This window comes from Camelus bactrianus, chromosome 14 (assembly GCF_048773025.1).
Source record: "Camelus bactrianus isolate YW-2024 breed Bactrian camel chromosome 14, ASM4877302v1, whole genome shotgun sequence".
NCBI lineage: Eukaryota > Metazoa > Chordata > Mammalia > Artiodactyla > Camelidae > Camelus > Camelus bactrianus.
The window spans coordinates 42182503-42207535 of record NC_133552.1 but is presented as its reverse complement, the minus strand read 5'-3'; the positions used below and the strand labels follow the sequence as shown (position 1 = coordinate 42207535).

Here is a 25033-nt window from a genome sequence, read left to right as displayed (position 1 = left end):
TACTACTTTTATTCACTCCCAGCGAGGGAGTTAACAGTCCAACAGGGGTATTCAGGGATATACCTCAATATTTCTCAGTAATTAAGACTTGATATATATTCACATATGAGTACTCATAGTAATCATTCTTTGTTTACATTTAATTAAAAACATTGAAAAATAAGGAACATATTGGCAAGTTTCAATATTTAAGAAGTGAAAAAGAACAGAACTGTTGACCCTTGAACAATGCAGGTTTGAACTCCGAGGGGCCACTTATACATGGGTTATTTCTCAATAGTAAATACGACAGCACTACAAGGTCCGCAGGTGGTTACACCCGAGGATGTGGGGGAACCGCAGATATGGAGGGCCAACTATAAATTATATGCAGTGTAACCCCCGCATGCTCAAGGGTCAACTGTATTGTAAAATATCTATATCCACCATCTGTCCCCCACCTGCTCAAATTCCTGCTTCACAAGTAATAAGTGCTTGTATATACATAAGCAAATACACACAAACATAAAATACACATGTATGTCATGTTTTGCTCTTTAATTTGTATACAAAAGACAGCATTATATATAAAGCCTGTGTGAAAAAAAAACTGTTGCATATATACACTGGGACTGTCATATGTATATATATGTATATGGTTCTGCACTTTACTTTTTTTCACTCGACAACGTATCTCAAAGAATTCTCCTTGTCAGAACAGAGAGCTGCTTCATTCCTTTTTCATTCCTTTCATAGGGCTACATGTTTTATTCTATAACTGTATCCATGTACTATAACTTATTGTAACTACTTCCTAAATGTTAGGGGACATCTGGGGTCCTTCCAATCTTTTGTGATTGCAACCTATGCTATAAAGAGTAAGTTGGTATAAACATGTCATTTTGTCCCTAGCATGGATACTTGTAGGATAACGTACCAGAAGTGAAATTCCTGAGTCAAGAACAATGTGCATTTGTTCTTCTGATTGGTGTTATTAAACTACTCTCACAGAGGCTGCACCAATTTAAAATCCCACTAACAATGTATAAGACTGCCTGTTTTTCCAATCTTGCAAACACAGCGTATCATCAATCTTTCAGTTTTTGAAGGAAAATTAATACAGTGTTAATTTGAATCTAATGTTCACTAATTATTGATTTGTAGGAAGGTCTTCCTATGGGGAGATTAGTCACATGACTGTGATGGGAGTTACAAATATTTTTTCCCAGATTGCATGCATCTTTTGATGTTTATGGTAGTAACACCATACTAACAATTTTCATGTACAGGTAGTCAAGATTCTGAACTCTAATTTTTACATCTTCTGAGTTCCAAAAGCCTTCTATGATCCAAGATTATGAAAACATTCTTCTATGGTTTCTCTAGTACTTTAATAGTTTTCATTTAAATATCTGATCTACACGGAATTTACCCTGGTACAAGTGTAAGGTATGGATCCAAAGTTCCATTTTTTCACCTGGCTGGATACCTGAGTAACCTGGTACAATTTTTTTGTTCTTATTCAGAAACTCACTTATTTAGTTTTTACATATAAACCATAGATTTGATGTCTCATTAAAAAAATCTTGCTGTAAAATGAATAGTCTGAGGATCTAATGTATATGATAGTGACTATAGTTGACAACACTGTATTGCATAATTGAAATTTGCTTAAAAAAATTCGCTAAGAGAGTAGAACTTTAATGTTCCCACCCAAACGTAAATATAGATAGATGGAAAAAAAATCAACTTGATGAGGGGAGAATCCTTTCACAATGCATATGTATATCAAATCATCACATTATACTCAATATCTTACAATTTTATTTGTCAATTATACCTCAGTGAAGCTGGGAGAAAACACCATGAAGATTTGGGAACCCACCACATCAGTAAAAAGTTTAAGTACCCACTGGTTTGAATACTGCCAGGGCATCCCCTCCAAAATAAAGGCTAAATTACTGCTTCATGCATCTCCCTCCATGAATAAAAAAAGCCAAGAAGCCCTGTTTCCAGTAATGGTCCCTGAGACACAGTCCTATCTCTCATAACCCATGGGTAACCTATGTTGCACGGTGGGTCATAAGAGTATTCCTGGAAGCCACTGCTACTCAGAAATGGCTAGCAATAATTTAACTATGAACAGGAGTGACTGCAAACCACTTAATCCCAATGCAACCCTAACTCATTTTCCCTTCCCAGGATCCCAAAGGGCCTGTGCTCTTCTCACACCATCCAACATGAGAGGAAGTTAGAGTGTAGAATGAACAAAAAAAAATTGCTTGTATTTTTATTTGGATCCCATTATAGCTACATGTTAACTTAAGGAAACTGGTATTTTTGTGAACAAAATAAAATATATTTTATATCTACAGCATACCCCAAAATGGATACTGGGTGGATGAAAGGTATTAACGTGAAAAATGTAGCCATAACAATTCGTAGGAAGAGTAAAGCTACAAGAATAGTCTCAAGAATGGCCACAGATATAAAAAAAAATTTACAGTCAGTTTGTCAAGTTTCACTACAAGCCTTTTGAAACTTTTGACATCAATTGTAGTGAATTTACAGATTAATTAAAGAAGAATTAAATCACAGGGACACCCAGCATCCTACGTTTTTGAAATCATTGAGCAGCACTAAGCATGAGGGTTTTCCCCTTTACTTGTTGATATTATAGCGCAAAAATCAGATAAGAACCTTTAGCTGCTTCAAGCATTTTATTAAAGTCCAAGCTTATTCTGAGTTTTAGATTCCAGATATTACTCATTCCTTTGTTCAATAAATCCTTGGTCCTGAAATATCCTTTAAAGTTCTGAGCACTACACCAAAAATGTTTTACTGTGTCTAGAAACATTTTCTTTTTTTCCTTCTTTGTCTTGATTTTAAAACTCATAATTTTTTTAAGGTTGGCTGAAAATTAGCCTCTCAATAAGCAAAGTTTTATGATTACTTCAAGGAATTAAGAAAAAATAAACCTCATTTCATGTGGCAATTTAAAAATAAGCTGTTCCAATGTATTTAATAGGTAGTGGAAAATGATTTGGAAAGATATGATCAACTTTTGAATAGCAAAAATTCAATTAGTAAAGCCTAATAACAGGATTATTTGAACAAAATTTTCTGTAATAATAGTACCAAACATTTCTATAGTACTATTGTGTGCAACACACTGTTCTAACTTGCTTTACATTATTGAATTCTCAGTAATTCAGAAGATACTTTTAGTACTAAAGTATCCCATGGCTTTTAGGATAAATACCAGTTTCTAGTGTACAGACAAGTAGGATAGGAAGCATTTTAGATGTCAGAGTTTAGGACATTACAAAGCTTAGTATAAATAGAAAGTAGCCAATTTTAAGGTCAAATTTATTATTCTCTTCTCTCAAAACTCACAAAAACATACCAAAGCTAGGAAGTTATGAGATTCTATCTGAATACAAGTTCTGGTTCACCAGCTAAAATCTTACACTTTCTTTTAAAGCTTGTTAATTTGTCTATAAATATTATTCTAGAGCCATTACTAAATATATCACATTCAAAAACAGTATCAACAAAAAGCCAAGTAACTCTTTAGTGGATATCACAGAGAGTTACACATGGAAGGATTATACATAATAAAAGTAATTTTAAAATAGGTTGCACCAGCACTCTGATTTATAAATTTTTTGTTTTATATTAGGATCTCTGGAATCAGCATGGAAAAGATTTCTTCATTATTACATTTATTAAAATTCCTCCATAGGTCAAGTTGATAAGGTTGATGTGAAAGCAGAAGTATAACAATTTGAGCCATTCTCAAAGAGTTTGACATTCTTGAGGATTAACAATAGGTTAATTCTATGAAAACCTGGCCTGAATTTTTAGTTTCGCGTATTGCTTAAACCACAAATTAGTCTGCAATCCTCATTTAACAATGAAAAGACTCATTGAGATTAGTTACAAAGTTTATTTTCAAGTTTACTAGTGTGTCTAAGGTATGTGAAAACTTTCTGTACTATTTTAGCAACTTTTCTGTCTGAAATTACTTCAAAATGAGAAGTTAAAAAAAAAAAAAGGTAACCACTGTTTACTCTGCATGTTGTCGAAACACTAAAATACATTGTTTACGTTAATACTCATGAGTGATTTTCCTTCTAACTAGGCTATTTAAATAACTTATCTGTTGATAAATTAAAGACAAATCATTCTCTCACTTCCCCTCTCCAACATACATGAAGCAGAACATATAGGTTTCTAAAGAATGAAATGGGGAGCATAAAATGGTACAACCACTTTGGAGATGTTTGGCAGGTTCTTTTAAAGTAAAACACCTACCTATCTGATGATTATCAATTTCACTCCTAGGTATTTATCCAAGAGAAATAAAAACATATGCCCACAAAAAGACTCATATTACAATGTTCATAGCACCAAACTGGAAACAAAGTAAATGTCCACTGACAGGTGAATGAATAAACCAATTGTGGTATATTGATGCTCAGCAACAGTAAGATATGAATCACTGATCAACATAAGATATGAATCACTGATGCAACATACAATGGGTGAAACATGTAACGTTGAGTGAAAGAAGTTAGGGACACAAAAGGGTACCTAGCGTATGATTCATTTATTTTTAGTCCAAGAAGAACAAAACTAAACTATGGTGACAGAAATTACAAAATGTTTGCCTCTTGATGGGTGGTGGTTGAGACTGACACAAAAGGTAGAGGGGAACTCCCTCAGGTGATGGAGCTGTTCTCCACCTTGTTTCAATCTATGCAATTATTACACATGTAAATTATCACATTTCAAATTATACTTCAACTGAAACAAAAATTAAGCTTGTATTAAAAAGATATATTCTAAAAGAAAGACTAAAAGAAACAAAAATCAGAGTTTTAACATTTCCATTTTCCAGGTGCTTACCTGTCTAAGAGCTGATCATGTTTTTCTAGAGCATCCTTTTCAGCTGTCACTGCTCGGTCCTTTTCTGCCATGGCATTATCCCGCGCTTCTCGGAGGTTTCTAAAATTTAGACACATGTTTCAGGTATTCCAAATACATAAATACCCACCTTTTAAAGACTCATAAATGGGCTTGCTTGGAGTTGGACTGACTGATAACCTTAGGGACACATTAGGGGTTGGTAAGCCAAAGTGTATATTACATGAACGTGCCTGGCTTGGTGAGTTTCTCTAGCAGCACACAGCAGGGTCGGTACAAACATGGTCTAATCTCTAAATGTCATGTTACCTTTCTCCACAATTCTTCTCCACACAGGTCAAAGGTAGGCTAAACTGTATATACAGCAACTCATTTAATCCTTACCATAATCTAATTAGGTAGGTATAATTACCAACACATTTTCCACAAGAAGGCTGAGGTTTTGAGAAGTTAATAAGTGATCTATAAAATATTACAGTGAGAGATACAATATAGAGATCACAATAACCCAGATGGGGCTGATGCTTGGGATATGAGCAAGAGAACAGCAGAACTGATGGGCTTTGGGATTTCACTCGTAGAGAAAAGAAAGAGATGGGAACACAGAAGGACTGAGATTAGGAGACAGTGGAAGGGACAAAGGACTTGAAGTCCTGGTAAGATGACAAACATTAAGAAGTGGTTGTACAAGTAAAATGGAAGACTAGAGACTGCTGTCAGGGAATGGTGATTCAGAGGTAGAGTAGTGCTTTCAGCTCCAGAATTTTAGTTCTTAAGATCCAGGGTGTAACCATCAGAGTAGCTAAATGAAGCAGAGTTGAGATGAAGGTCAATGTTCATGTAGGGCTCAAGGAAGAATGAGGCCAGAGTATTAGTCGTCGACTTAAAATGCTGACGACGGCAGGGACTGAAATTGACAGAAAGATACATTAAGGGACAGTTAAGGGGAATGTCCAAAAGGTGGGAGGTAACAACAGTGAGTAATCAGGAGTGTTACAGCCAGGTATGGGCCTTTAAAGATCAAATCCTGTTTGTTTTTTGCTCACAGCGAAAAAAAAAAATGTGACAATGAATGTATGTTCATGTATAACTGAAAAACTGTGCTCCACACTGGAATTTGACAACATTGTAAAATGACAATAACTCAATAAAAAAAGTTTAAAAAATCCTGTTTGTTTTTAATCAAAGTGGAAGTTTAGATTAAGAAAAATACCAACAGTAATCTTTTGGAGAGTCACAATTTTTTTTTTAAATCTTCTTCTCTAACAGTTATAACATAAATTTGGACTAAATGATTATGTTCACTAACCCCTACAAATTTTTGATGTTGTACTTTCTAACCTACTTTACAGCTGGGTAAACTGAAGTTTAGAGGGCTTAAGTCCCCAGGCCCAAGTCACTCAGCCTAAGTGGTAAAGCCATAATTTGAGCCCAGCTATGTCTTACTCCAAAGTGAGTGTTTTTCACATTGTATCACCCTATCTCCCATGAAGAACTGGACTGGATATTAGAATTTGGTTTTCATTATTCATAGAGAATGCTAGTAGGGAGTCATGAAAACCCAGTTTGAAAAAACCTACCTAATAACTATTAGATAGAAATGCTTAGTGGTCACACTTGCTGTGTCAGTATTCAATGTCGTCTTTTGCACGGTGATGCTAACAACAAATTTAAAATTTAAAACATGTCAACCAACAAAGATTTATCAGTAAAACAGCTTATGAGCCAGAAATAAAATAATTAAAAAAAACTGGAGTACAGATAACTTTTATTAAAAAGACAGTAACTTTTGTATAAGATTATCTAAGAGGAGGTCCATTTTAAAGTAGATATTACAAAATGGCATGTCATTATTTTCTGATATCATTCTGGTTGCAATGACCTTCAAAAAATATTCTACTATTATCAAATTAACTGAAACACGAAATTTAATTTTATAGACAGAATACAATTCAAAAAGTATATTAAATATTTATATGTTTTTCAGCCCTGGATAAACTATGGTTGCAATTTTCATTTATCAATTACTGTAGCGTTACAATTCTGTAAGTTATTTCAATAGCAAAAGTCCAAGGAGATATATTTACACTACTAATTAATCATGAAATGCTTAGATGCATAGTTACAGAAGTTTTGGTCCCTAACTGTATTTCCTTTAACTGCAACAATGGGCATTAGAAATAAAAGCAAATATGGTAATTAGACTTATTATGGTGAACATTTTGAAATGTATAGAAATATGGTATCACTATGTTATGTACCAGGAACTAACACAGTGTTGTAGGTCATTATATTTCAAAAACAAACTCATAGAAAAAAAGGTCAGATCTGTGGCTACCAGAGGCAGGGGAGGGGGAATTGGATGAAGGCAGTCAAAAGGAACAAGCTTCTAGTCATAAGATAAATAAATACTAGGGATGTCATGTACAACACGATAAACACAATTAACATTGCTGCAGCTCATATATGAAAGTTGTTAAGACAGTAAATCCTAAGAGTTCTCATCAAAAGGAAATAACATTTTCCTTTTTTTTAAAATTTTGCATCTGTATGAGATGATGCATGGTCACTAAACTTCTTGTGGTAATCATTTCATGCACAGAAGTCAAATCATCATGCTGCATACCTTAAGCTTATACAGTGCTGTGTGTCAGTGATACTTCAATAAAACTGGAAGAAGAAAGAAAGTAGGGAAAAGAAAGAAGAAAAGCAAGTCACAGGGTATGAAATAAAACCCACAATGGAGGGAAGGGTATAGCTCAGAGGTAGAGTGTGTGCTTAGCATGCACGAGGTACTGGATTCAATCCCCAGTACCAATGGCGGTAAATAATGAATAAACACTAAATAAACAAACCTAATTACTCCCTCATGAAAACCAAAAACAAACAACAAAAAACCCCACAATAAACTAACATTAGAGCTTATAAGAAGAGGTGTGATTAGAGGGTTCTTGTATTCACTATGCCACAATCTCCATCATTCAGCTAGCCATCATTAGTGCTATATTAAGGCATAAACAGAAATCTGTGCACATAAAGAAGAGGAGGAGTTGATTATTTTTAACTGAAGGAACAGATGAGTGAATGAAGGGAAGATGTATAAGTTGGACCTTGAAGGACAAATAAAGGTAATTCACACGACATTGTAAATCAACTATAATATAAATAAAAAATAAACCAAAAAATTTTTAAAAAGTTAATTTAAAAAGAGAAAACTGAGATGAATGGGAGAAAGTGCTAGAATCTGAGGTTTCTACCAACAGGTCCTCTCATAGGTGTTTGTTGGTAAGATTTCCATGTAAACCCATTTTCCTAATCAGGTAAACATGTCTTCTATGTCCCGCCCACACCCTGCACACTTTAACAAGAAGCAGCACAACTCCTTTTCACATAAAGACAGAGATACATCCAACCAGCTTAGTTACCAGCTTAGTCTGAGAGAGAGAAACTGAGCTATTCTTCCACCAACAGTAACAGTAATAGCAAACATAGAGTGCTTACCCTGTGCTAGGAGCTTTTCTAGGCATTTCACATTTAACAACTTATTTAATCTTCACAACAACTCCACAAAGTGTAGTGTGCCTCATTACCTCCATTTTACAAAGGAGAAGACTGAAACACACACAAGTTAAGCATTTGCCTACAGAGGTCACACAGCAAGTAAACCATGGAGCTCAAATGCAGAAACCTGTGTGGTCCAGGAGTCCATGCTCTTCTTACTAAGCTGTAATAGTTCCCCTTTTTCACAGATATCTTCTCCTTGGGAAATTCTGTCATTCTGAGGTTTCTATTACCCGATTATTTCCTAGCCCAAATACATGTTGAATCAAAAATTTGGGAGTTTGAGATTTGCAAATGTTAACCATTATATATAAAAATAGATAAAAATCAAATTTCTTCTGTATACCACATGGAACTATATTCATTATCTTGTAATAACCTTTAGTGAAAAAGAATATGAAAACTAATATATGTACATATATATATATATATATGCATGACTGGGACATTATGCTGTATACCAGAAAATGACACATTGTAACTGAATATCCTTCAATTAAAAAAAAAAAACGCCTTGGAAGCACTGTGAATATATTATATACTTGTTTTCATCCATGCTCTTTCAAATTCAGATTGGTTTGATAAAACACCAGATGGATTTATTCCTGCCACATATAAAACCGTAACTGTCACATAACTAATAAACTATACATTTGCAAATGTCAAATGCATTAAAAAATGTAACAGAAATACAATTACAGGACAAATAGCAGGAATTCAAATATTCTTCAAGAGACAAACCTGAAAAACTGATAGCATGTACAAGCTAATGGAGCTAAAGCTTTAAAAGTGCAAACTGAATATATTATGAAATGTAATTATAACAGAGAAAGATGTTGGGAGTTGGCCAATATTATAACAAACGTTTTACAATATAAAAATTCAAATATTTCATCCTTAGAAATGCTTTTTAGAAAGTGAACATTTGATTGCCAAGATGTTCTGCATAATTCTTTCATCTTGTTTCCTACTAACTCCATCCCCCATGTACACACATTTCTCTCTCCCCACCCATCCTGTATTTGTGTGTGGGAGGTGGATTGAGAGGAAACAGGGCAGAAAAAAGCTTATCAATCCTACGTAAAATGCAAAAGAACAGTGAGTATCCTAGTATTATCAATAGTGTCTAGATGATGTATTTTTCAACTTAGGTGCTTTTTAGAGTAAAAGAGGGTGCTATTAATAATTATGCCAGAGAAATAGGCATACACAAGGACTTTTGTAGACAAACAGCTGAGAGAATCAATCACTTAAATTATAGCATTCAAACAAGAAACTTAAAGAGTTAAATTCTTTATCTTTTTTTTAATGTGTTCTAAAGAAGCTGCATTTTATTTTTATTTTGTTATTATTATTATTATTTATTTATTTGGAGAGGTTTATTTATTTTTAGAGGAGGTACTGGGGATTGAACCCAGGACCTTGTGCATGCTAAGCATGCACTCTACCAGTTGAGCTATGCCCTCTCCCTAAAGAGTTAAATTCTTCACTATTTCTCCAAATAAAAGGATTTCAACATTACAATAAAATAGATATACTTCATATGCAAACTAGTATATTTGTGCACAGATGACTGACTTCATTCATGTTAGTTTATCCAAAAGTATCTTGCGCCTGAAACCTGAAAACCTCAGGACATAACACAGAATAACATCAGGCTTCCGTACAGGAAGGAATATATTTTCTTACCACGAGAAGATCAGTTTCATGGTACCAATAGGCTAAATCGAAATTTATCCTTGAACAGTGGTGAGGAAAATGTTGGAAGAACGAGAAAAATTTAGGAACCTATGAAATTCTAATAGGAACAAATCAGAATCTGGCAATGCCAAGAACACTGTGATAGCTTGAATAAACATCACTAATGCCTTGGAACTTGAAATCTACAAAGGATAAACAGTTAAAAAACCATGGTTGTCAGAAGAGCTCAGCAGGCACAACTAAGCAACCCGTTCTCCTTCTGCCTCCATGTGAAAATATTTTTGGTTAATAAAAGTGGACATATTTTTTCCAGTTGGAACAAACAAGGACTGAAACAGGCTGTTTACATAACAAGCATATTTATAGGGAAAGCATCTGAATTAATGTCTTCTACCTTCAGACACTTCTTACTGGACAAAACATAAAACTGCCCATTTGCATTTGTTTTTTTAAGATGGCATGAAATAGAAAAATTCCAAAGTAGATTATCTGCTATTAAATAATCAACTGATAATTTTCCTTTGATTAATACAGATAGTTGAAAAGTAAATGAACAGGACATGAAAAAAAGAGCAAAGTAGAAGTTTTATGTAACATAATTTCTTGGGGAAAGCTAAGCATTTTAAGAGTAGAAACTTCTTGAGACACTGCTGAATGACACGCTCCACTTTCCTATCCTTCTCTTTTAGTTGGTGCTCAAGCAGATTTTTTTTTTCATTTTATAGATGTGACAACTTTAGCCAAAAGTAGATAAGTCATTGAAAAATTATTAAAGATTTAAGCACCAAAATGCAAGCCACTTGTTTAAAATCTATTAATGTGTTGAGATTTAAGAAGTAGCTGATAGAACAAGATGTCATATATTAAAATGAAACTAGATGAATTTGGTGGATGGGTTAAGTGTCAGTCGCCATGCTGGCCCTGATCAAATCCATCTCATTATACATCTTTGTGTAGGTTTTCATCTAAGCTAATACTCTGATTTCTCAAAAGTAGGACCAATTCATTCTTTCATTCAACAGATATTTACTGAGCACTTACTATAGATCAGACATTAGTACCTGGGAATCCAACACTGACCAGTTGATGGAAATCCCTACTCACATGGAGGTTACACCCAGTAGGAAAGAAAACAAATGTGCATCAGTAGGTCCTAAGTGCTTTGAAGAAACATAAAGCAAAGAAGGCGCGAATGGGCAGCAGGTGTGGCAGGGTGGTCAGGACAGATGTTAGAGTAGGCGCATCTAAAGATGTGGGGAAAGTGAGGAGGTAGGGCTCTCGGGTACCTGTGAATGCTGGGTTAAGCAGAGGGAACTGTAAATATAAAGGACCTGAGGTGGGAAACAAGCCTGTTAACGGAACAGGTGATTAAGCAAGTGAGAACAGAGTAGTAAAATGAGGGTGGGGACACTAGGCACAGATCATGTAGTGTCACAGGCCATTTTAATCATTTAAACTTTGAGTGAGATGGAGTGCCTTTTTATCTGAGCAGAAGAGTGATCCAATTTGACCTAATGTTTAACAGAAACAGAAGGAAGCTGGGGGATCACTTAAGAGATTCTTGCAGAAATTATGGCAAGAGATAATGGTAGCTTGGGCCAATGGAGTATCTGTAAAATGATAAGAGATCATAAATTTTGAAGACACAACCAAAAGGATCTGCTAATGGATAAAATATGGAATTTGAAAAAGAGAAGAGGTTGAAGATGACCTCAAGGTTTTTGGTCTGAGCCAGAAGACTAGAGTTGTCTTTAATTGCACTGGGTCAGACTGATGGCAGAGCAAAGTTGGAGAGACAGAGTTTGCTTCTGGTCATGTTAAATTTAAGATGCTTATTAGATAACTAGGTGGAAATTAATGGAGGCAGCTGCAAAAGGTGTCAAGGAGATGGAGAGAACCAGGAAAGAGAGTGAGGAGGTACAGCCAGTGAGGAATGGGAAAAGTCAAAGTGTGGTACCCTGGAAGCCAGTTAAAGAATGTGTTTCCAGGAGTAGGGAGTGATCAACTGTATCAAATATTGCTGAGGTCATGTAAGAGGAGAACCGAGAACCTGACCATTAGATTTTTGGCAACATGAAGATCTCTGGGGGCTTTGATAAGAACAGCTTTGTTGGACTGGTATGAGGGGGCAAAGCTTGGTAGTAGATTTTTAAAAATGGGAGTCAAGAATGAGTATATAAACTCTGTGTAGGAATCTGGTCACAAAGGGGAGCTTAAAATGGGGCAGTGGCTACAGGGGGATGTGGAGATAAAAGACGCTTTTTAAAGATGGAAGAAATAATATGTTTATACATGGTTGGGAATTATCTGGTAGAAAGGGGAAAACTGCCAACATAGAGACAAAGGGGAGAAGTGATGGAGTTGAGTCCCTGCACAGCAGAGAAGGGACGGGCTCCAGTTACAACTCCAGTTAGGAGAGTAGAGTCGAGAAGTAGACTTTGTCAAAAAATTACACCATTTTATAAAAAAACAAAACACTCTTTCCTAATTTTCAAAATTTCGAATGTTTTTGTAAAGTTCTAATGATCAACACTCAACCCTTAAGTGTGAAGTGGGGTTTGCAAACTCTCTTAAAAGACTGAGTTTCTTTTCTAAATAAATTCCCACCAAAATTAGAGTTTCAGTAAGAAATCTTTTGTCAATTTGTCTAGTCTTTGGGGGAGGGTATAGCTGAAGTGGTAGAGTGCACACTTAGCATTCATGAGGTCCTGGGTTCAATTCCCAATACCTCCTCTAAAAATAAATAAATCTAATTACCTCCCCTCTAAACAAAAAATAAAAGACAAAATTAAAAAAATTTGCATAGTCTTGATCAGTAAGATGGGAGTCTGCACAACATTGTAGAGTCAGAAGTATCTAGTTTCACCAGTTAAACAGTCTGTAATCATGGGCAAATCATAACCTCTCAGTATCTGTTTCCACATTTGTAAAACAGGGATACCAATACCTACAACCTCATTAAATGTCCCACTTAATTATCTCTACAATGTATGGGATACATCTATTTATGCATATCCAATGTAGCTTTTGTTATTATGTTATGTAAATATGAAAATCTAGGTGAGGAGTCAGACAGTGGTAGGGGATTAAAAGACAGGTAGTATATATAAAATAAGTAAGCAACAAGGATATATTGTACAGCACAGGGAAATATACCCATGATTTTATAATAACCTTAAATGGAGTATACTCTATAAAAATATTGAATCACTATGCTGCACACCTGAAAACTAATATAATATTATAAACCAACTATATTTCAATGCAAAAAAAAATTTAAATACGAAAATCTAAATGAAAACTATGAAGATATTCATTTAGAGAACAATAATTAGGGCAATGCTTCCCAAGACTTTTTGTTGAATAAAAAGAAAATGATAATATTTGTAGGAGTACCCTGGGGAAAACAGAAAACTGCTGGAGAAGCTTCAACAGCTTAAGGCCCCTTCTTGCCTTAGGGCCTTACCAGAGGGCTGAAGGGAGTTATATCTTGGGCACAGGAGAGAAAAACTTTGGCTTATAAACTATATGATCTCATTGTTGAAAGAAACTGAAAAAGACAAATAAATGGAAAGCTGTTGCATGCTCGAGGATTCAAAGAATTAACACTGTCAAAATGTCCTTATTACTTAAAGTAACCTACAGATTCAATGCCATCTCTAACAAAATCTCAAAAGGTATTTTTCACAGAAGTAGAATAAAATTTCCTAAAATTTATATGGAACCACAAAAGGCCTCAAGCAGTCAAAGCAATCCTGAGAAAAAGGAACAAAGCTGCAGGTATCACACGCTCTGGTTTCAAACTATACTACAAAGCCACAGTAATCAAAACAGCATGGTACTGGCAGAAAAACAGACACGTAGATCAATGGAACAGAATAGAGAGCCCAGAAGTAAGCCCACACATATATGGACAGTTAATTTATAACAAAGGAGCAAAGACAACATACAATGAATGGAGAAAGGACAGCCTCTTCATTAAATGGTGTTGAGGAAACTGGACAGCCACATGCAAAAAAATGACAGTAGACCACTATCTCATACCATACATAAAAATTAACTTAAATGGATTAAAGACTTGAATATAAGATCTGAAACCATAAAACTCTTAGAAGAAAACATAAGCAGTAAGCTCTTCAACACCAGTCTTAGCAATATTTTTCCAGATATGTCTCCTCAGGCAAGGGAAACAAAGGCAAAAATAAACAATGGGATTACATCAAACTAAAAAACTTCCGTACAGCAAAGGAAACTATGAATAACACAACAAGGACCCTACTGAATGAGAAGACGTTTGCAAATGATATATGCAATAAGGGGTTAATATCCAAGACATATAAAAAACTCATGTAACTCAACAACAAAAAAACAACCTGATTAAAAAATGGGGAGAGGAGCTGAACAGACATTTTAATTTTTCTAAAGAAAATATACAGACAGCAATAGGCACATGAAAAGATGTTCAAAATCATCAATTACTAGGGACATGCAAACCAAAACCACAATGAGATATCACCTTAGACCTGTCAGAATGGCTATTACCAAAAAGGCAAGAAATAACAAATGTTGAAGAGGCTGTGGAAAAAAGGGAACCCTCATACACTGTTGGTGGCAATGCATCTTGGTGCGCCACTACGGAAGACAGTACAGAGATTCCTTAAAAAATTAAGAATAGAACTACCATATGATTCAACAATCCCACTTCTGGGTATTTATTCCAAGAACAAGAAGACACTAATCTGAAAAGACATCTGCACCTCCATGTTTACTGTGGCATTATTTACAAGAGTCAAGATATGGACATAACCTAAGCCCATCAACAGACGACTGAATCAAGAAGGTGTGGAACACATATGAAATGGAATGGAATATAATGGAGTATTACCAAGCAATAAAAAAAAGATAAAAATCTTGTCATTTTTGACAACATGGATGGACCTTGAGGGTCTTATGCTAAGCGAATGAAATAAGTCAAATTGAGAAAGCAAAGATCATTCGATTTAACTCATAGGTGGAATATAAAAAACTAATAAATATACAAAAAACAAAATAAATGAACAAACCAAACCAAACAAAAACAAACATGTAGATAGATACAGATAACAGAGCAGTGGGTTACCAGAGGCGATGGCGGAGGGGAAGGCAAAATGAATGGGTAAAGGTGATCAAAAAAACACATTTTTGCTGGTGAGCATGTTGTAGGGTGTACAGAGGTAGAAATATAACGCTGCACATATGAAATGTATATACTCTTATAAATCAATGTTACTTCAATAACAATGATAAAATAAGTAATAATAAAATAAAATTTTTCTTAAGGAACAATAAACAAACAAACAATGTGATCTTAGATAAGTACTCTGGGGCCTGGTCAGAGCTGCCCTACCTGTAAAACAAAAAATCAGGAATTAATTGTTACCTTCCTTCTCAATCTTATTTGCAGCCTTCAGTTAACCAGGGTCACGCCTGATCATCCATCTCTCCAAAACCAATAAAGTAAAAGAGCTGGAGTAATTCCTGTCCACTGTCAATCACTAGGTCTTGCCAATTCTACTACCTATATACTTTTTAAATTCAGCTCTTATTCACTCTTTCCATTTCTCATCTTCACTTAAATTATGCAATTGTCTCCTAACCAGTCTTCCTGCTCCCATGCCCTTTTCAACCATAATCCATCACCCACTGCAACCACAGTTACAGAAAGTGAATATATCATGCTACTCTTTTACTATAAAACCTCCAAAAATTCCTTGACAACAGGACCTTCTAAAATCTGACCTTACCCTTTACCAGCCCCCCTCACCACCCTATGAACTATATAGGGCAGGAAAATCTAAGTTCTTGCATAACCCAAAACTAACTCACCTTGCTTCACACCTGGAACACCCTATATACCTTGAAATTCTTAAATATCATTAATTAAGCAGTGAATGCATGTAGTAATCACCTACAGGCAGAAAGAAGGTAGTTGGCCAATAAAAGATAGCTAACAATAAAATTTCATTTACAATTATTTGAGAAGTTAAGATACTGAAAGAGTTATCTGTAAAGCCATGTACTCTCAGCACAGTCTAACTGAAAAGACAAAGTAGAGTATTAAGTTTTTTCATTAAAAAACTTTAAAAATTATACAGACATCTGGTAAGACATGAATGAAAGAAGTCTGTTTAAGCTAACGAGCACATACACTTCCTAAATCATGAACGGAACGTCTGTACACCACTTCCAATTCACCAATTGTACTGCATTATGTATACCCAACTAAGCTTTGTGAATAAATTTAGATTCAAGATTCAAAGGTGTTTCACAGCACACTAAGATTCTACACAAATTTTAAGTTTATGTCATTGAAGTTTCTTCTTGAGTACTTTTGCAAGATGATAAATTGTGGTCGAGATGGTTTTTACTGATACGGTGGGCAAATAAAATCACTAAAGCAATACTAATTGTTACATTTAAAAGCGTATTTTTGATCTTCTTTTCCTTCCTCCTTTCAAACAATTGTAGAGCAATTTGAATTTCCATATTCTGTGCCATATCAAGAGCATCCTGAATATCTCTAACAAATTCATCCTTATCCTGTTTACAGTATTACTAAGAGGTGAGTTCTTTCTTTGTTTATAATAATAAGCCTATCTTAGATAAAGGTAGTTTTACTCTCTGGAAAAACTTAAATAATCAGCTTAATTTATTTCCCCTTACTTCATTACCTCACAGCATTAATTAGGAACAAGTAAGGCAGCCGTTTTATGCAGAAATTTAGATCAAAACAAATGGCATACAGATCCTCTCTGTTTATATTGTGTCATTTAACAAAAACGGTTAAATGCCATGGAGATAATACTTCATAATTATATGTTTTGTAATACTGCCTTTTAATGATGATAAACAATTCTATAATGTGATCAGTTCACTTTTAATATGATGCTCATTTTATTTAAATTGTCAGCACAATGGATAAAAGAATTTTTAAAAGCATTTCTCATAGGCAAAAGGTATCTAAATAACAACCATTTATATACTGCTTTATAATTTATAATGTTCTTTTTACATATATTATCTCATATATATAGATCTTACAGATCACCCTATGAAACAGTACTATTAGCTCATTTTATAAAAGAGAAAATTAAACTTCAGTGATACTAAGTGTCATATTCACTCAGCTATTAAGTGGCAGAGCCAGAGTTTAAGCTGAGTCTTTTGTTCCAAATCTCCTTCATAATATACTTCCTGTTCAGGAAATAATGCTTTTCTCCCAGATGTGTAAGAGGGTGCAGGCATGTCAGTCACATGAAACCTATTAAGCAGGAAGTTATTTGCATAGTAAATCTCATCACCAGATCTCATTCATTATTTCCCACAGCTCCAAAACAGCATCTTAAAGTAACTATAAAGCACAGAAAAACTCAAGAAATCTAACTCACAGGTTGAGCCAAGGCATATATACACATCAACCCCAATCACAGTATTTTGGATGAACTCAAATACCCAAGTTCTTTCTTTGCTCAGCTCTGCCCTTTCTTGGGTCTTTATCTCTTCTCTCTTCCTCTTCCCTCTCAACCACGGAATTTCACAAACTACCGGTATGACTGACTGCAGGGGCAGATATCAAGAACAGAGGTATGAGTTCCATCTTTCTTTCCCACATCTAAGATGACAAAATAAAAGGCACTCTCTCTGTAACCCCCCAAGGTATAAAAAGCAAACCAAAGGCAAAGCATATTTCTCTAGCTTTATCATTCAACTTTCTTCTAAAAATGCTTATTGGCTGAAAGGCAAGGAGATTAAGTACCAATATGCAAGTGTAGGTACTTTAATATCCATTTAAACTCACACTGTAACAGAACACTTTGATAAAATAAAAGTAATTGACACAAACATCTAAGTCCAAAGCAGGCAATTACTTTGCTCAGACACAAAAACATCTACATGCGTAAACTTGTGTTTTCCAAATGTCATGTTTTATAATTAGGAATACTAAAATCCTTTCCTTAATTATTTAAATTTGTAAGATTTACAAATAATTTTCTCCTTGTAAAAGACTCATGGGAGGTAAGCTCTAACTACAGTTAAATCCTGCCAGAATGAGGAAACTGTGATTCAAAGAGATTCAGCCACATAAAACACAGGGTTGTGTTATTGTGAGGTTAATAAAATGATAAAATGATAAAGAAAGGTGAGCATATACCACTGGCTGGCTAGGAGTTCTGTGCAATTCAAATCTCTCTAGGCCTGGGATGCACTATAGCACCACCTGGTGGCAACTGTCCACTCTAGTGTCAATATCCATGGGGTCATCTTGGGTCCTGTGGCTGGCTGGGACTTCCAGTAGCCTCAATCCCAGGAATCCTTTGATTAGGTGGTATCATTTTGATGTGGCTATGAAGTCAGAGCAACACAGGGGAAAAGGAAGCTTGTTTTTGGCTTCCCTGCTTCCAGAAATGGTTTTGTCATGTTTCCCAATGAGGCTCTACAAACGATCTTAGAGAAAGGGCTAATTTTTATAAATTTATGTTACCATGGTATGCATTTTAAAGGCTTTAAAAAACAAAAAAACAAGAACAGCAACAACAAAAACTAAAAGAAAAAAATTTTAATAAATTCATATTGTGACAGCACACTTTGATAAAATAAAAGTAACTAACATAATTAAACATCTAGTCTAGCACATTCTCCAACTGATTCCATACCAATGTTTATGTGGCTGCGTGGATGGTTTGGAAGTAATTGTGTATGTCATCAGAGAAATAATCCCATAAATTTTAAGGTTACTAAGTCATCCAATAAAATTCATAAAAGTACTCATTTGCGGAAGAGAAACAGTATCATCACCTATGCCCGAGGTGGAGCTCAAGTCCACATCTTTCTCCTGAGATTCAGACCTTGGTCACTTTTTGAAATAGTCAACTATTCTATTTGCACATGTCACAGATACTTCAAATGAAACTAAATGTATCATATTTCCCAATTAATGCCTTGTCTTTTTCTACTGTTTTAAAAACTGCATCACCATCCACGCAGCTGCCCAGTCAAGAAACCTGGTGATATCCTTAACTTCTTCTCACTCCCCAATGCAGTCTAGTCACTGAATCCTGTTAGTTCTGCCTCTTGAGCATTTTCCCATCTGGCCCATTTTCCTCCTTCTCTACTACTACTAGTCCAGTTCCACCATCACTTCTCATCTTGATAAAGGAAACAGCCCCTAAAAGTGGCCTCTTTGCCTGTAGCCTTATACTGCTCCAGTCTACCCTTCACATCACAGAGTGGTCTTTTTGTATAAAATCAGATCGTATCACATATATCCCTAAAATTTTTTCATTGTTCATGGTCTTAGACAATGGTCTAAATGTATGATTTGGACTCGTTTCCCTCTTCTGTTTCATTTCTTACAACTCCCTGCTTCTTGGTCTATGATTTAGCCATACTGCATTCATTTCAGTTTGTTCAAAAAACTTCATTTTGTCTTGCCTCTGGGGTGTACATTAATTCCTCGAATTCCCTTCCCTCCCATAACTGACAGTCTGACTCTCAGTCATCATGCAGGTGTTAGCATGGGTATTTCTCCCTCCTTGTAGTCTCCCCTGAGTCCTCCCAGGGCTGAGCTAGATACACCCTGAGTCTATGCGGTGTCATCCTGGATATCCTGACATTTTCTCCATTGTCATCACACTTATGATCACTGTTTCTCCGTTTGTCTTTACTCTCTATTAGACTACCAGCTTTGTGAAGGCAGAGGCCACCTCTGTACCTATAGCGTCTAACATGTACCAAGTATATAGTAAGCTTCAATAGAAATTTGCTAAATAAGTGAATTTATTGCTCTGAGAGCTCAAATGTAAACTAACTCTACTATCATCCTTAATCTGATTTCAAGTCTTGCTTATTGGCAAAGGTCAAAGTATCATATACTCAAATCAGTTCTGATAAACTAGTATGACAATTATATCAATTTCAAAATAAGGTTCCCTCTAAAATATAAACTCTGAAAAGCCATATGAACCATAATGATGGTATATAAAAATAACTGCTATTGAAATAAGCAGCATTTATTTTCCCCTTATACTGCCAATTTGCTAACTAAGGAAACTTAATACATGCTGATCTAAAAGTAGCATGAATAAAAATGATCCTTCTTAAAGATCATCTAAATGATGTCTTTCAGGGCCAGCAGCTAAATGAGGCATAAGCTATATTTCATATTATTATTCTGGTTTTAAAAAATTTCCTGGAGAAATTACTGGCATGTTACAGGAAGAAATACTGGTATCTCTTAGTACTCTCTAATTTCCTTTTCATTCCTGTCCTTAATCTGAACTAAAGCAAAGGCAAAAGGACAAGTTAACATGATAATAAAAAGATAATGAAAATAGCAAAGAAAAGAGGCTGAAGGTCTGATAAAACTTGTTCTAAGCTTGTTATCAAAGATCTTAGAACTTTAATATTCCATTATACTTAGATTTAGATTTATGACAAATTTTAATGTATTCAAAAAGACATTATGTCATAAACTAAAGTTTAATATCAATAAAACTACAAGCTTCAAAGAGGAATAAAATACCATACAAATTTATTTATTCTATTTATTTTTTTACCTGTTTTCCCGCTCATACATTTCCCTAGAAGCGCTTCGAAGCTGATCAATTTCTTGATTAGTTTTCAATCTGATTTGTTCCAATTCATCACGTAGTTTATTTTCATATTCTGTTTTATAATGGTCTCTGCAAGGAGTCAAAAGGAATCTCCATGATTGTTTTTGTAAAATAAAGTTATTGCCATTTATGTAAAATTTTAATATTTTATATTACATATGCTTTATATTTGACAATGTTACTTAAAAACATAGTATTAGATATAAAGTTTTACAATTCCTAAAAGTACTGTTTCAATCTGGTTCCATCTAAGATTTCCTTTTAAACATACTAACCTAAAGGCTTAATTATTACATAAAAAGTTAGTTCATGTTGAATAAGTATTCATCTTCAAAAATATTTTACTAATAGCTTTTAATGCATATGGCTAGAGACTTGAAAACTAATGCATTATGGAATGTCCTTCATTTAGATAATAATCTGGTGTGGTGCATTTTGGGAGACAAATAATCTTTAAAAAAAAAAAAAAAGACCCTAATAGACTCTTTACAAAGCCTTTCCTTCTAAGCACAATGATCACAGCCACTGTGACCTCCCAGCAAAGTCACAAAGCCTTACACAGGGCAGCAGACGCACAAACTGATCAAAAATACCAAAGCTGGGGAAAAAGGTACGAACATGTGAAATCTTAAAGGATAAAGTTTAGAATTTGTTTTGGTTTTTGAAATGCTGATAAAAATAAAACCACTCGAGGATTATAAGGGCTATTGGTATAAAGGAACTGTAACAGCTTATGCATCCAGTTGAAGAGAGAAGACAGGACTGAAAGGCAGGAGTCTTATTCTAGAGCCTGTGTCTTAACCCAGTAAGCAATGCGGTCTCCTTGTTCTTTTGTTTCACACAGTCAGGAAAAAGTCAGCTTATGTCAGGCTTCACACGACCACATTAACTTCAAAAGATACTACTATAGAGATATTTATATACTTTCATAAAACACTTATACAGAGGTCTTAGTCACTAGGAAGTAAAAAAGGTTGTATCATAAGAAAAAATAAGAATAGTTATAGTATGTGTATATATATATATATATATATATATATACACACACATACACACACACACACACACCCACACCCACACATACACACACACATATCCCTACCTAAAAGCAAAAGGCTTTTGGTTGTTGGAAAAAAACACAATGTCTTAAAGAAAAATAAATTAAAATGTGAGTATCTTATGAGGAAACAAAATGAACCATTATCTTATCATCACTGTATAGACACTAAAAGAAAACAAAAAAACAAAAAAACCCCCACTATTCTTCCCCAAAGCCAAGAGTTCCCTCAAAAATGCTGGTGTTCATTTGTATCTATTTTATGGAAAATGATGTAAATCTTGCCTTGATGTTACATATTTTTCATACATCTCTTCTCTAGCCTTTTTGGTTTCTTCAAGTTGAGCGTGAAGTCTTTCAAGACGATCTTCTTCATGGGCAAAACGAACGCTGAGCTCCATGTTTTGCCGGTTGAGATACTCTTTATCCTTTTGCAGTAAAGTAACAGTCTGCTGTAAGGTGGTTACCTACACACACACACACACACACACAGAGGCAGTGTCCACAGTAATGTCATCTTACTTTGCAAGGCTTACTGTATCATTTTCTTTCATTTGTGCTTTTTCTTACCACAGAAAGAAGGCTAATTCTTAACCTGGAAATTTTTCATCCAAACAGAGCTACGAAAAATCCCTTCTTTCTGGCAACTACATCAAAAAGGGGGAAAAAAAATGTCCCTCCCACAATTTCTGCCCTGGGCTACATCCCCAACCACTGTACAACAAAACACAAGAGATTCTATCAGCTTACCTCTTTTGATAATTCACTTCTTTCTTTGGCTTGAGCTATGTGAGTGGCTTCAAGTATTTCATATTTTCTCCGTAAGTCAGTTACTTCCTGTTCAAGTGCATCACGCTCACTAAAAAATTCAAGTCCATTTACTTATTTATTTTTACTAAAATAAAAATTTATTTTTATTTTATTTATTTATTACTAAAATTCAAATACATATGTAAATTTTACAACTCTTTTTACAATGAACATTTAAAAAGGGTTGATTGTGTTTCAGGAAACTGAGCAGAGACATTAGCAGTGGGACTTCAGTTTTGTTCTACGAACAATAAAGTATCTGCTTTTCAAATTTAGAAGGAACTCTGTTGAAGACGTTCAGATACATAAATATGAATTATCTTTAAAAAATAAATAAGTAAACTGCACTAACCAACAAAGTAAATAATAAAACTTGTTAAGGTACACTCTGGTATCTTTACACTAATCATCTTCAAACTATCTTTATTTTTTTAAGTTGAAGCACAGTCAGTTACAATGTGTCAATTTCTGGTGTACAGCACAATGTCCCAGTCATGCATATACATACATATATTAGTTTTCATACTCTTTTTCGTTAAAGTTCAACCTAATCTTGAAGCCAAAACTTTTAAAGAATTTATACATGGCTTTAGGCTTTCAGTTCAGTTAAGATAAAAAACCCTTACCTCATCACTCAGATTGCATAGCAGATACACAAGCAGGCATTCTTGTGACTATTTCATTCACAAATTGTTAATGACTACTCAGAGATCATAATTCCCATTTTCAGATCAGCTTTTTCCCTGACACAGTAAAACCAAGAATTGTACCAAACCTACAAACAAGCATCTTAAAAATGAGCAGAAAAATAGAATCACTAATTCTTTTTTTAATTTTTTTTGATTTACTAATTCTTAACTTTCCCTCTCCAGCCAGAATCAGTTCATTTGCGCTTTATTTCATCTACTCACCTGGTGTGTCCATGGATAGAGCTATTCAGAACTGTTTTTCTTTTCAATAGATTCAATAACTCATTTAGAAAGACTTTTTTTTCTTCTGCTTAACAAATATTCTGCTTATACTTGAGCAAGCACAAGTTAAAAAAACAACTATTACCCATAAACCCGTAACTAAAGATGACTATCAGTATTAATATTTTGGTACATATTAAGTATTTTCTGCTTTTACATGTAAATATTATTCTCACAAGGTAATGATCATGCTCCCTTTGCTACGATGTTTTTTATGTACAAAATGATTATGAAGCATGACAGAGCAAAACACCCATGAACTTCCTATCCACAGTTGACAACAGCTAACATTTGTCTATATTTGCATTAAAGTTTTGTTCTGTTTTTTAAAAAGATAGGACACTGTGAGTGAACCTCAAGTTCCCTTTATTTTCCTCCCTGTTCCCATATTATCCCCTAGATACAAAGATGAATTTAGTGTTTCCATATCATATTTTTTAACACACTTTTACTCTCCAATTGTTAGCATTCTGTCATATTTACTTTGTAATATTTACTAAATATTACCTGGTCATATCTATTGTCTCCCTCTCTGTTGTTCATATATGTAAACATATATACACATAAATACAGGTATGACACTACGTGCGCGCGCACACACACACACACACACACTCTCCTACATGTGCATTTTTCCCCTCTCAACTATTTAAGTTACATGCTGACATTAGGTCCCTATATCCCCAAATAATTTGGTGTGAATTTCCTAAGATTAAAGACATTCTCTCATATAATCAGAATTATCAAATTCAGGAGACTTAGCCCTAATACAATATCTAATATATAATCCTTTTTCAAATTTTGTCAATTGTTCTCAAAACGTCCATTATGGCAAGTTTCTCCCTGGCCCAGGAGTCAGTGCATCACCATGCACTGCATTTGGATGTCACATGTCTTTAGTCTTCCTTAACCCTGAACAGTTCCTAAGCCTTTCTGTGTCTTTCACAGTATTGACTTTTTGTAGAGCACAGGCCAACTGTTTTATGGAATGTTGCTCAACTGTCATTTGTCTGATGTTTTCCTATGACTAGCTTCAGATTGAGCACCTTGGACAGGAATACTGCAGAAGTGATAATGTGTCCTCAGTACATCAAATAAAGAGGCACGTGATGTCACTTTACCCCATGATCGGTGGTAATAACTTTGATTATTTGCTTAAGGTGGTATCTGCCAAAATTCTCAACTGTAAAGGTAACTTTTTGCCCTTTGCAATTAATAAGTAATCTGTGGGACATATTTTAACGCTCTGTTCTAACATACTTTTACTCAATGGCTTTAACTTCCAATGATTCTGAATCAAACAGCATTATGAGGTTACAAAATGGTAATTCTAACATGCATAATTTACTGGCTGGCATTCTACTGTGAAGACC

At 34.7% G+C, this 25033-nt stretch overlaps 1 protein-coding gene across 6 annotated transcripts in view; it reads right to left on the bottom strand.

The window, feature by feature from the left end:
- The window catches only part of PIBF1 (progesterone immunomodulatory binding factor 1), a 172621-nt gene that overhangs the window by 112609 nt on the left and 34979 nt on the right, over nt 1-25033 (bottom strand). For 4 of the 6 annotated variants that reach the window (XR_012511732.1, XM_074378311.1, XM_010973552.3 and 1 more), the window contains 4 exons: nt 22630-22738; nt 22165-22346; nt 20766-20891; nt 4891-4989 (listed from right to left, as the gene is read on the bottom strand). Coding sequence is in view for 5 of the 6 variants with exons in the window: in XM_074378311.1 (XP_074234412.1) it covers nt 4891-4989; nt 20766-20891; nt 22165-22346; nt 22630-22738 (516 nt within the window). In the remaining variant the exon portion in view is untranslated. The remainder of the gene's footprint in view (nt 1-4890; nt 4990-20765; nt 20892-22164; nt 22347-22629; nt 22739-25033) is intronic. The other 2 variants (XM_074378312.1, XM_010973553.3) reach the window with 1 other exon arrangement.